Below are 13368 nucleotides of genomic sequence, written 5' to 3'. Positions count from 1 at the left end.
CTGAGCCCTCACCCTCTGTGGCCATGGACTTGGGGCTTCTCCGTACTATTTCTCACCTGGCAGAGAACTCTGGAGCATGTGCGGGGCAGTGGCCTGTGCCCTCGTGTTCTGCAAGGCCTGTGTAGCCCGGCTCTGGCCTGCCTGCTTGCACTCTCTCTCTGCTCCTTCCTGAATACACATTCCTTCCCCCTACACCAGGACTTCTTGCACCTGCTGTTCCTTCTACAGGAATGTTCTTCCCCCAGACCTCCTCCTGGCTCCTCTCTCCTTCCTTGGGGCTCTGCTGGAAAGGAGCTTCCCTGACACCTGATAAAAACAACGCCCCTGGCCTCCACATTGGGCAACACCCACCCAGTCCAAGACTCCCTGTCCCCTTCCCCAGTATCACTGCTCTTCCCAGCACTCAGTACCACCTGAAACTGCTATTCTAGTAGAACATGGCCTCAGAAGGCTCACTCTCCACTCTAATGGAATAGTGGAGGCTCAGTGGTTATTTGTTGGGGGAAGGAAAGGAGTTAGGAAGGGAGGAGGGGAAGGAGAGACAGGTGTAGGAGTGGAACAAGGGCTCGTCTAGTGCTCACAGACACAAGATCTGTCAGAGAAGCAGCTCACACGCTTTCATTATTCTATGGGCTCTTCTTTAGGGAGTATTTTCAGCAATTCTCATTTCTTTTTTTATTTAATACTTTTACCTGGAAATCTTTTAATTAGAAAAGAACAGAACTGCTTAATTTTATTTCCTATAATTTTCAACAAAATAAAAAGTTTCCCCAAAGCACGGAGATACTCATACTGTGGCTACAGTGGCATGCAGAATTCATAGAGGTTTCAAAGGGAGAACCATGAACAATACCACTGATACACCCAGGTTATCGAGGAGCAATATTTCAGTTGAGAGCACACCAGCACTTCTCATTACTGTATTACTGATGTGGTACTCAAGTCTGTTCAGATCGTACTGTGCATCACTGTAATACTTTGGGCCTTAACCCTACTTAGCAAGCAGTGCTACATTTAAAAGTCTGGGGAGGAGGCTACTGGAATGTTCCTGTTGTGTCATCACTTGGTGACTCTTGTATCTGTGTACTTTCTGCAAGACAGGGTTCTTCTGGACCCACCATTTCCCTCTCACAAATGAAAAGGACTGAACTAGGGAGCCCACACCCCTAGAGGGTATTCCACCAAGTGCAAAAAGACTGTGCAAAGCACCCTTTGTGCAGACTCCAGGGCAGCGGGAAGAGAGAGGTGGAGATGAGGACTCCCCAGGGATTTCCAGGAAGGGAAGGCTGCCACCCACTGGCCTGAAGTAGAAGAGCACCCAGGAATGTGGATCACAGCCAGGTGGGCACGGGGCTGGTGGCTGAGCGGGAGGCACACACAAAGCACGGGACTTAAGAGGCATTTCCAAGACAGGACGGGGAGGTGGCCTTCTCAGCATGTGGGGAAGAGGAAGGAGAGGAGAGTAACTCTGAGGCCTTCTGGCCTGCTGCTGAGAACCTCTCAGAATATGAAGGGCACGGTCGGTGCAGGGGAGGGGAGGGGGATTGGGAGGGGAGTGTGGACTCCAAGGCATTGCTAACCTTCAGGGATACTATAAAACCAAAAACCAAGATGAAAGGAAAGGAGAAAGCTTTGAACTTTTAATGATGCCACTACATGTCTGACTGTACTATTTGATTAGTCACTTTGATATTTTACCACTTTAAATAATTGTTTTTCCAAAATGAACTTACAACGTTAAGTCTGAAGCAATCAAAACCAGTTTACAATGTTTTAGGGAAATTAACAAACTCTCCTGGGCATGGGAAGAATGATATTATAAGACATCAGTTGCTGCTTTTCCTGAAAACCATGTCTGCTGACAGTTTTGAATGGAAAAATCTACTATTAAGTAACAGGATGACTGATTCTTAGTTGGAGAGCATTTTTCAAGACAATAATGAAAACAAAGGACTATCAAAGCCCTGGGTCCTTACCTTCTTCAAAATTCAGAGAAGCTGTCACAAAGGACTGATTAGCATCTTTTTGTTAACTTTGTAAAGCCAGGAAGTAAATGGAAACTTTAACTTTTTAATTATGCTCAAAAACCAGAAACATCTGTTTTACAATGTTAATTAATTTGAAATAAGCTTACCAAGTCTTTTTATTCATTGTAAGCTCCATTATCATGCGCCTAAAAATAATTAAAACGGCTTTACAAGCATCAACTTGTTCTTTCAAGAGCATGGGAACTTCAGCACATGGTTCCAACAAAAAGACGTTTGCAGCATTTGTCAAAAACACCTTAAAATCAACAGTTTTGGATTAGAAAGTATAATTAAACATATACATCTGAACAAATTTTGCCTAAAGATAACGATATTAATTTCATTCTACCTATAAATCACCTTTGAGTTATTTCTACACAGATTCTGTTTCAATATAGCAAGTGGTACTGAACACATATTCCAGACTTTTTTAACAGCAGGCATGGTTAAGCCACAGCTTGGGATACCCACATTCCATATCAGAGTGCCTGGTTCCAGTCCCAGCTACTCCATGCTTCCAGTCCAGCTTCCTGCTTATGTCGGAGAGGCAGCAGATGATGGCCAACCACTTAGGTCCCTGCCACCCACATGGGACACCTGGATGGAGTTCCTGGCTCCTGACTTCAGCCTGGTCTAGACCTGGATTTGCAGGCATTTGGGGTGTGAACCAATGGACTGAAGATCTCACTTTTTCTCTCTCCCTCTCTTTTTGCCTTTCAAATAACTGCATTTTTAAAAAGATTTTTTTTTTTTTATCTTAGTTCACCCCTTAGAATCATTTAAATACCAAGATATCGACATGGCCTTTTCCTAAGGAAAAACCGCAACTTTAAACATTTTATGAGGCCGGTGCCGCGGCTCAATAGGCTAATCCTCCGCCTGCAGCGCCAGCACACCAGGTTCTAGTCCCAGTTGGGGCGCCAGATTCTGTCCCGGCTGCCCCTCTTCCAGGCCAGCTCTCTGCTATGGCCCAGGAGTGCAGAGGAGGATGGCCAAGTCCTTGGGCCCTGCACCCGCATGGGAGACCAGGAGGAAGCACCTGGCTCCTGGCTTCGGATCAGCACGGGCGCGCCGGCCGTGGTGGCCATTGGAGGGTGAACCAATGGCAAAGGAAGACCTTTCTCTCTGTCTCTCTCTCTCACTGTCCACTCTGCCTGTCAAAAAAAAATTATGAGTCAGAAGAGCTTTTTTTTGAGACTTCTTTCTGACGATCAACAAAAAGAAGAAGGGGAGGGGTGTAGATAAGATCATTGTGTTTAGATGAGCAATGCTGGGTGCAGGGAGAGGAAGGGTCGGATAATGGCCAGACAGAACCATAGGATTCTTGCTGACTCCCCCAGGACATGAACTCCTGATTCCTGACAACCGTGTCCAGCACCAGACAACAGAGGTGAGGGCCTGGAGGTGCGGCGGTGTGCTGGGATGCTGTACAACTCCCAGGAGTGCATGCTTTTATTATGAGAAATGTATTTTTAGAAGAATATAAAATGTGAGCAAATTCTTGCAAAAACTGAGATTCAAAAAAAAAAAAAAAAAGTTCAGCTAATCAGTCAACTACTCTCTATGCCCTGGGCCAGGCCTGCAGGGTGCAAGTTCCCCATCCTTGCCAACGGGGAACCCCAGCAGACAATGTGAAAGGCCCTGATCCAGGCTGAAACACAGGAGGCCACTCCGCAGAGTCATGACTCAGGGCTCCATCCACTTCAGACATTCTGTTGTCAATCAGGTCTGAGGCTGGACCTCCTCCAGCTGCCCGGGGGGACACTTCCTCATAGTCCTCCTGTGTGCCCAACAGCACACACTCAGAGGATTTGGGAGCAAAGAGAACGTCTCTGGCTCATCTGTGGATGAAATGCATTAATAATCACATCTCAAAATAAATAACCAGACTGATTTAAATTAATATACTCAAAAAGCAAGGGGGGAACTATAATGTGGACAACCTCTAAGGTTATCTTTTGCAAAATTAAAAAGCATCCTGTCCCAATTTTCTAAGAAGAACCACTAAATAAGCACTGTAACGTAAGAGTTGCTAAGTGATGACATAAATCATGAAGAATTTACTAGCTTTCAACTAAGAAAAAAAAAATAACTTTCTGATTAACAAGTGCAGCACCTGTAGTTTAGTTTTAGTGACTATGTTTTTCTCAACTTTAAAAAAATATACTTATCTGAGAGGCGGAGAGACGGAGAGAGCCCACAGCTATCTGCTACGTCACTACCCAAATGCTGCAAGGGCTGGGCCTGGGCTGCAGAGAAGTCAGGAGGTGGGAACCTAACCCACGTCTGGCAGGGACCCAACTGCTGGAGCCATCACTGTTGCCTCTTAGGGTCTACCTGAGCAGGAAGCTGCACTCAGGTGCCAGAGGCACGCACTGACCTCAGGTGCTTCCCTGTGGATGCAGGCATCTTAGTCGGCTCCTTAGCCAACAGGGCAAGTGCCCAACCCGGTGGTCGTGTATTTTAAAGAATACCACATTGCTGATTTTCAATGGAAGATGAGAAAATCATGAATATGGTACATTAAACTACCAATCGGCTGAAAAAGAAAATGGACCCTATGATCATGAAGACTATCAGATGACAAACACAGCATCATGTAAAACTGGGCAACGTGCACGCTACCCCCATGCGTCACTGACTCCAACACCTGGCTTCTATGTGGGAGGCCTACCCGATATGGCCACAGACCTGGATGAAGGGGCAAGGAGAAACACATAGTGTTTTCACTTACACTCCTAATAACCTTCAAGTTGAACGGGGCCTGAGAGGTAACCTCCTAACCCCCATTTTTGAGATAAAATCCTGGGTCTGGGAAGGTTACGTGATAGGCCGAAGTTGCCCTTTCCAACGATCCCAGACAATATCAGTTCTTCCGTATATTCCTTAAGACAGGTATCTAAAAACTACCTCATTGCTCATCATCCTCCATAAAAACAGGCCATCTGGGGGCGCTTGTGACATGGCACAGTGGTTTAAGCCATGCCTTGTGACACCTGTATCCCATATTGGAGTGCTGGTTTGAGTCCCAGTGGCTCCATTTCCAATCCAGCTTCCGCTAATGTGGCTGGGAAAGCAGCAGATGATGGCCCAAATACTTGGGCCCCTGCCACCCATGTGAAAGGCTGGGATGGAGTTCCAGGCTCCTGGATTTGGGCCGGTCAAGCTCCAGCCATTGCATTTGGTGAGTGAACCAAAAGATGGAAGATATCTTTGTCCTCTCTGCCTTTTAAATAAATAAATAAATCTTTTTCTAAAAACATGGTTCTTTTTTTAAAAAGATTGACTTACTTGAAAAAGCTATATAGAGAGAGGAAGAAACAGAGAGAGAGAGATCTTCCATCCATTGGTTTAGTCCCCAGATGGCTGCAACAGCCAGAGCTGAGCCAGGCCAACGCTAGCAGCCAAGAGCTTCATCCAGGTCTCCCACATGGGTGCAGGGGCCCAAACACTTGGGCCATCTTCTGCTGCTTTCCCAGGCCACTAGCAGGGAGCTGGATCAGAAGTGGAACAGCCAGGAAACAAACTGGCACCCATATGGGATGCTGGTACTGCAGGCAGGAGGTTTTAGCTGCTATACCACAATGCTGACTCCCAAAACATGCAATTTTTAAGAGAAATATTGTTTATAAGATCATACAAAAGGTCTCCAAAAAGTCTGTGGAAAATAAATATTATGCATGGTTTTCAGAACTTTTTACACCAAAAAAACCTTACCTTTCAATTCCATTTTTCTACCAATTTTTGAAATGTCCATTTTTTTTCTAAGCATTTATTTTATTTATCCAAAAGGCAGAGTGACAGAGAGAGAGGAAGGGACATAGGATATCTTTCATCTGATGGCTCATACCCCTAAAGGCAGCAACAGTCAGGGCTGGGCCAGGCAGAAGTCAGGAGCCAGGAGCTTCATTCAGGTACCCCACATGGGTGCAGGGCCCCAAGCACTTGAGCCATCTTCTGCTTCCTTCCCAGGTGCATTAACAGGGAGCTGGATGGGAAGCAGAGCATCCAGGACTCGAACAGGCGCTCTGAAATGGGACACCCATGCTATAGGCTGTGGCTTAACTCTCTGTACCATCATGCCAGCCCTCGGAGTACCCATCTGTAATGACTAAGCCACGCAAATCAGTGTCCCAGAGTCCCGGCTAACCACTGGGATATGTTTGGGAAATACTTTTAGATTAAAATGTCAGTTATTTCACAATTGCTATGTAATGATTCCTCTCAGAAAACTGCAACCAGTTCTTAAGTCTTCTTTGACTTTAAAACTGGGATGAAAATGTAAGAGTTGTTGGGGCCTGCACTGTGGAGTACAAGGTCCATCCCACATGGATGCCGGTTCGAGCCCCAGCTGCTCTACTTCCAATCCAACTTCTGCTAATGTGTCTGGGAATGCAGTGGAAGATGGCCCAAGTGCTTGGGTCCCTGCCACCCACATGGGTGACCTAGAGGAAGCCCCTGGCTTCAGCCTAGCGTAGCCCCATCTGTTGTGGCCATTTGGGGAGTGAACCAGCAGATGGAAGATCTCTACATCTCTCTCCTTTTCTTTCTCTGTATCTCTGCCCTTCAAATAAATAAATTAATCAAACACAAAAGAGAAAGAAAAAGTCAGAGTTGTTTACTAACAGATGTCTAAAAATATCATTATGTTTCTCCAACATTATCATCAATAAACAATATATTCACAATGACCACAGCTCCGGGCAGTCCGCGCGTCACGGCCCGTCACATACCTGCAGCAGAGCCTGGGCCCCGGCTCGCACGTTTGTGTTGTCTTCCTCTGTCACGCACCCTCTGCTCATGGCGCTCGTGAAGGAGTAGCTGCGCCCCCAGCTGGAAGAGCGCTTATGACCCGAACTTTCCGCCGGGGCCTTGGGGAAAGAAGGATGCGCTTAACACAGACACATTTGCGTGCTGGATTCCACGGAGTCACCGAAAAAATGAGTTCAGGAGGGCAAACATCTCTATCATTTCCTCACTCTTCCCCTGGTACCTAAAGTCGTGCTTAGCACTTACAGTGTGCTGAAGGAGCGAGTCATGTGTGTCCTGCGACTGACAGGGCATGGAACACGGGCCTTTAAACCACGTGATGAATTCTGGTTGTGGACCTATTCTTTCCGATCTCATCACTGGAAGGATTTCTCCAATACAGAAAATCCAAAATTACAGAATTTATACAGATATTTATGGGTAGGAATTTTTTCAACATTCTAAATTAATTTTAAAATAGCAAGCCAGAAATACAAATACAACTAAAGTTGCTTTAGTGTTTCAGGAAGGTGCTCCACTCCATTTTAGATTTATCCAACCTCTGGCTTTATCTGCCAGGAGGATGGCACTCAGCGCTGCAGCCAGGCTCATGATGGAGGTAGCCCTGGCCGTGCGGTCACTCCTTCCCAGAGTGCAACACACAACCACTTCTGACGTAGTCCACCGAATGAGCAAAGTCTGCCAAAACATTCTGAATTTCATTTCTCCAAAACTCTTCTTATTCAAACAAGTTAGGGAGAAGACAGTCACACTTTTCAGTCTCACGTAGAGATGCATAAAGTAAGGTGGCTTACTAAACATCTCTGGCCACAGTGACTGAGGAAGCTGCGGCGTGCATGTGACCCTAGCGTGGGGGTTAGAAGCTGGCTATTCTAGAAGACAGAACAGAAGCTGCCTCTCAGAGGGGCACTGGGCAGGTCAGAAAGAGATCCACTGCCTGAGCAGGTATATTTGCACTTCCAACTCCAGAGGCAGCTGATGAAATTACCTCCTTACTATCAGTTTCTGAAAAGCCCAATTTTTCAGTATCTTCCTGGGCAGCATCTTTTGTATCCGGTTCCTCCATGAACACAGGTTTGTCCTGGAGGATCCACTTTCTGTACACTTGAACTACTTTCCTTGTTACAGCTATCTCACAGGAAGGCAACAGAAATGCCTGAAAGGAAAAGAGAAAACGTCCTGTTAATTCCACACAAACTCAGGTCACTATGGAGCCATGAGATAGAACTTTCCATGGCTACCCCCGATTTCAGACTTTGAAATATACAGCCTGTGACTATACTACCCAGGGCCACATAGATGGCACACACCGAAGTTATCTGAGGAAAAATACACGTGATTTGGCCATCCAAAATAATATAGTTTAAAAGTAACTTCTCTATTTGAATAATTTTTCTAAAAAATTAACTAATAAATCATGCCTATACTGATATTTTAATTGGCTGCATAAAACAATTATAATTATACCATCTGAAAATTTTCCCAACAAATCAGAAATAGGTGATAAGACAACAGACATCACTAAGTTGGCAAACGCTTCAAATCAGGGCTTTATCTGTTCTTTTCTTTTCTGACAGCCAGTTGATCAACCTTAATCAGGACACCACTGAGTACAGCTACCCGTATCAACAGGAGCCACTGTGCGTATTTACAGGAACTTTGTTAACGTTAAGGAATTCCCTTACACCTCTGCAAACCGGGATTCTGATTTAAACATAGACAAGAAACTTAAGGGGAAATGGCATTTTCCATTTGCGTTTGCCATTTAACTAAGAACCATTGCTGTATGGGAAGGGAGCAGGAAGGAGAGGTTACCCCAATTCAGCTGCCTGCTTCAACACCAACATGACAACACCGAGGGGCAGAGCACTGGAGAGCATCTTCCCAAGGTTACAAAGTTAGCTGGACACAAACTCAGGTCTTATCTCAAGCTTCTCAAACTTTTCCTTTTTTTAAACATTATTGTTAAGGATCATGCCACGAGATCCAATTATAGGCAGATTTCACTTTATCAAAGGTTCATGCAATACAGAAGTTTCCACAAATGGTGGGCAGATCACACCAAGTTCCAGAACAGAGGAGTCTGTGTTATAACAAGACTACACAGTATCAATGTATCACATTGACATGTAAGCTCAGAAAGATCAACCAAGCAAAAAGTATGACAAGGCATGCCAGTATCCCCATTCTAATTTTCTCTCTCTCTGACTCTACCTCTCTCTCTGCAACTCTTTCAAATGAATAAATCTTCAAAAAAAATTCCAGATTAAAAAAATGAGAAAATCTGTTACCAAGGGAGATGACCTAACGAAAATACTAAAAACTATTCTTTAGGCAGAAAGGAAATTATTCCAGGTCAGAAATGTGGGAGGAATTGACGCTGTGGTGCAGTGGGTTAGACCTCTGCCTGCAGCACTCACAACCCATATGGGTGCTGGTTTGAATTCTGGCTGCTTCACTTCAACCCAACTCCCTGTGAATGTACCTGGGAAAGCAGTAGAAGATGGCCCAAGTCCTTGGACCCTGCACCCATGTGGGAGAGCTGGAAGAATCTCCTGGCTCCTGGCTCCTGGCTCCTGGCTTTGGCCTGGCCCAGCCATTTGGGGAATGAACCAGTGGATAGAAGATCTCTCTCAGTCTTTGTCTCTCCCTCTCTCTGTGTAATTCTGCCTTTCCAATAAAATAAATCATTTAAAAAAAAAATTAGGAAAGACTAAATGCAACAAAAAAAGAGAATTTGGGTAAATCTAAATGAATAAAAAATATATGCATAAAACTGAATAAAATAATTACAGTAGTTTTGAAAGGTAGAATATATTCATAACCAGAAATTCAAATATATAACAACAGTATATAAACTGAGAGTGAGGAAATACAACTAATGTGCATACTAGCAGGGTAAAATTTGAAATTAATGCTAGATTTTAAATTAGGAATGTATTTTATTAACTAACCACTCAAATATTTACATAAGGGGCTGATATTGTTTTGCAGTAGGTTAATCCACTGCTTGTGACACCGGCATCCCCTATCAGAGTGCCAGTTCATGTCCCGGTTGCTCCACTTCTGATTCAGCTCCTTGCTAAAGCACTTGGTCAGGTGATAGATGATGACCCACATACTTGGGTCCCTGCCACCCATGTGGGAGACCTGGATGGAGCTCCAGGCTCTTGGCTTTTGGCCTGGCCCAGCCCTGGCTTTTGCAGCCACTTGGGGGAGCGAACCAGTAGATGAAGGATCTCTGTCTGTCTGTCTCTCTCTCCATCACCCTACTTAAATCTTAATAAAATAATTAAAAATGAGTGTGAAACCACTTATCTGACTATAGGAGGAAAATGCAATACTAAAAACAAGTAGCCTGAAAGAAGCCAATACAACCAGAAAGTGAAAAGCAGAACAGTAGACTCAGACCCACTGACAGCCGTTGTGGCCGTTTGGGGAGTGAACCAGCAGATGGAAGATCTCATTGTCTCTCCCTCTCTGTAACTCGGCCTCTCAAAAAAATAAATAAATCTTAGAGGAAACAAAAAAGAATTACTGTCACAGTGGTAACTGCTGTTGTTCCAGACAGGACAGGACTACTGCCTCCTCTATCTCCAGCTACTGTTTGGCTTCCTTACTGCCACTTGTTCGTGAGACACCTGCTCTTCTTTCTAACGTGGGCTTCTGCCTCTTGCCATCTGCTTTGAAAACACAGTCATACAAGGGAATGTTCCTTCCTTGTCATTCGTTATTCAGACTCTCAGAGAACCCTGTAAAGGAGATAAACACTTTTTGAAAAGTTTAAGATCATTTCATTTCCTGCTTGCTGTCCTGGAATGCTAGGTTAGTCCTCTTCCCAGGATATAAAAATAAGAGTTCCAATTAATCATTCAACTTCCTTTGAGGGAGTATGTTCAAAGAGTTTAGCAGCTTCCTTGTAGCTTAAATTACCTGTTGTTATTTCCAACTTGTTCCAGCTTCTCATATAAGAATGAGTTCATTCTCATACAGGAATTATAAACAAAAGTTAACCATATTCAAAGCCTCTGCACAAGAGGGAAGCAGTATACTTTCATCCTTAGCATTGACCTGAGGATGATGGCACTAACATTGTACAAGCGACCAGTATGCTTGTTCTTGTCCTTGCCTGAACAGGGCTTTGTACTGCTGGAAGAATGTAGCTGGGAAGGGAACAGAACAGTTTTTCAGCTTGGTGGCAAAGACTCTCAAGGTTGTGTTAGAAGTCATAGGTGAAAACCATCCTTGAAGAAGGCTGTGGCTTGCTGAATTCTCATATTTGACTTAGAAATTTAACAAGATGTCACACACTCAGTGCTTGCAGTAAAATGGGACACCTTTCTAAAATCAGTCATGTTTTGATAATTTGTTGTCTAAAAAGTGAGGTGTTTGTTTTTTTTTGTTTTTTTTTTTTTTTTTTTTTTTTTTTTTATAGACATTCAGAGTTACAGAGAGAGGCAGAAACAAAGAGAAAGGGAGAAACGGAGGGAGGGAGGGATCTTCTGCTGGTTTAACCCCCAGATGGCTGTAACAGCCAGGACTGGGCTAAATGGAAGCCAAGAGTCAGAAGCTTCTTCCAGGTCTCCTACATGAGTAGCAGGGACCCAAACACTTGGGCCATCCTCCACTATTTTTCCTAGGCCATTGACAAGGAACTGGATCAGAAGTGGAACAGCTGGAACACGAACCAGAGCCCATCTGGGATGCTGGCGCTGCAGGCGGCTTTACCCACTATACCACAATGCTGGCCCTGAGAGTATGAAGTTTTAATTGATCTAACTGACCATTATAAATGGGCTTAAGCCATAACATAAAATTTTAAATCTTCTAAGCTATATCTAAATTTGTGTACATATTTTCTCAATTTAATATACAATAGAATGTACTCTTAGGCAAGGTATGATATATATAAAGTTCCTAGTCATGGAGTCCATTATTAAAAGTTCAAAGGAAGGCACAAATTAATATTGCTACTAATCCTTTACTGTTATTATTTTTATCATAAGATATTTTAAGATGAGCTGTTCTATTACAGAAAAAGTATTTGGGGCCTAGTTAGCTGTATATCCCCAGCCCTATCTACAATACTCACTTTCATATAAAAGTTATTTACCTTGGGACAGGCGTTCGTGGCACAGCAAATTACGCTGCTGTCTGGGACGTCCACATTCCATACTGGAATACTCTTTTGAGATCCAGCTGCTCCACTTCAGATCAGCTCCCAGAAATGTGCCTGGGAAGGCAGCGGAGGATGGGCCCTGCACCCATGTGGGAGACCTGGATGGAGTCCCTGGTTTCTGGCTTTGGCCCCGCACAGCCCCAGCTACTGCAGTCATTTGGGGAGTAAACCCGCAGACAGGAAGATCTCATTCTTTCTCTCCCTCTCTTTCTGCCATTCTATCTTTTCAAATAAATAAGTAAATAAAACCTTGAAAAAAACTTATCTACTGCAAACTTAGGACACAGATTTCAGATAAAGAAAACTCTCTATAAACATTTAGTTCTGAATTTCTTTTGTTCATGTGTCTTGAGCTCTCACTCAAAAACAGTAGAAAGATGTCTGTGTCTCTACTGATACATGAGTAAATGAGAAAGCATATATTTTTTTCAGCTTTCAAATCTTGTGTTTGTCTTTATGGTTTGAATTATTAAATGTGATTTATTAATCAAAAAAAAAAAAAAAAGGAAAGGAAAGAGACCAGCGCTGTGACGCAGCACCCTGGCCTGAAGCGCAGACATCCCATATGGGCGCCGTTTTGAGTCCTGGCTGCTCCACTTCAATCTAGCTCTCTGTTATGGCCTAGGAAAGCAGTAGAAGATGGCCCAAGTCCTTGGGCCCCTGCACCCACATGGGAGACCCAGAAGAAGCTCCTGGCTCCTAGCTTCAGATCGGCACAGCTCCGGCCGATGCAGCCAATTGGAGAGTGAACCAGCGGATGGCAGACCTCTCTCTCTCTGCCTCTCCTCTCTCTGTGTAACTCTGACTTTCAAATAAATAAATAAATATTTAAAAAAAAAGAAAAGGAAAGGCCGGCGCCGTGGCTCAACAGGCTAATCCTCCGCCTTGCGGCGCCGGCACACCGGGTTCTAGTCCCGGTCAGGGCACCGATCCTGTCCCGGTTGCCCCTCTTCCAGGCCAGCTCTTTGCTGTGGCCAGGGAGTGCAGTGGAGGATGGCCCAAGTGTTTGGGCTCTGCACCCCATGGGAGACCAGGATAAGCACCTGGCTCCTGCCATCGGAACAGCGCGGTGCGCCGGCCGCAGCGCGCTACCGCGGCGGCCATTGGAGGGTGAACCAACGGCAAGGGAAGACCTTTCTGTCTCTCTCTCTCTCACTGTCCACTCTGCCTGTCAAAAATAAAAAAAAAAAAAAAAAGAAAAGGAAAAAGACATAGCACACAAACACTAACCAGAAGAAAACTGATAGAACAATATTAAGAATAGACAAGATAGACTTTGAAGGGAAAAACAAAGCACTACTAGAGATAAAGAAATGTCCTAATAGTAAGTAATTCAAAGGGACATATAATTCTAAATATGTACTGCAACTAATAATCTTGCAAAAATATAAT

At 44.4% G+C, this 13368-nt stretch overlaps 1 protein-coding gene across 2 annotated transcripts in view; it reads right to left on the bottom strand.

Moving 5' to 3' along the window:
* Positions 1 to 13368, bottom strand: part of RALGAPA2 (Ral GTPase activating protein catalytic subunit alpha 2) — a 340680-nt gene that overhangs the window by 231202 nt on the left and 96110 nt on the right. For both annotated transcript variants that reach the window (XM_062203794.1, XM_062203795.1), the window contains exons 11-13: positions 7786 to 7953; positions 6761 to 6898; positions 2135 to 2283 (exon numbers count right to left, since the gene is read on the bottom strand). In XM_062203794.1, the coding sequence (XP_062059778.1) occupies positions 2135 to 2283; positions 6761 to 6898; positions 7786 to 7953 (455 nt within the window). The remainder of the gene's footprint in view (positions 1 to 2134; positions 2284 to 6760; positions 6899 to 7785; positions 7954 to 13368) is intronic.

This window comes from Lepus europaeus, chromosome 10 (assembly GCF_033115175.1).
Source record: "Lepus europaeus isolate LE1 chromosome 10, mLepTim1.pri, whole genome shotgun sequence".
Classification (NCBI taxonomy): domain Eukaryota; kingdom Metazoa; phylum Chordata; class Mammalia; order Lagomorpha; family Leporidae; genus Lepus; species Lepus europaeus.
Note: the sequence above shows the minus strand (reverse complement) of the source record. Positions and strands in the feature narration are given on the sequence as shown.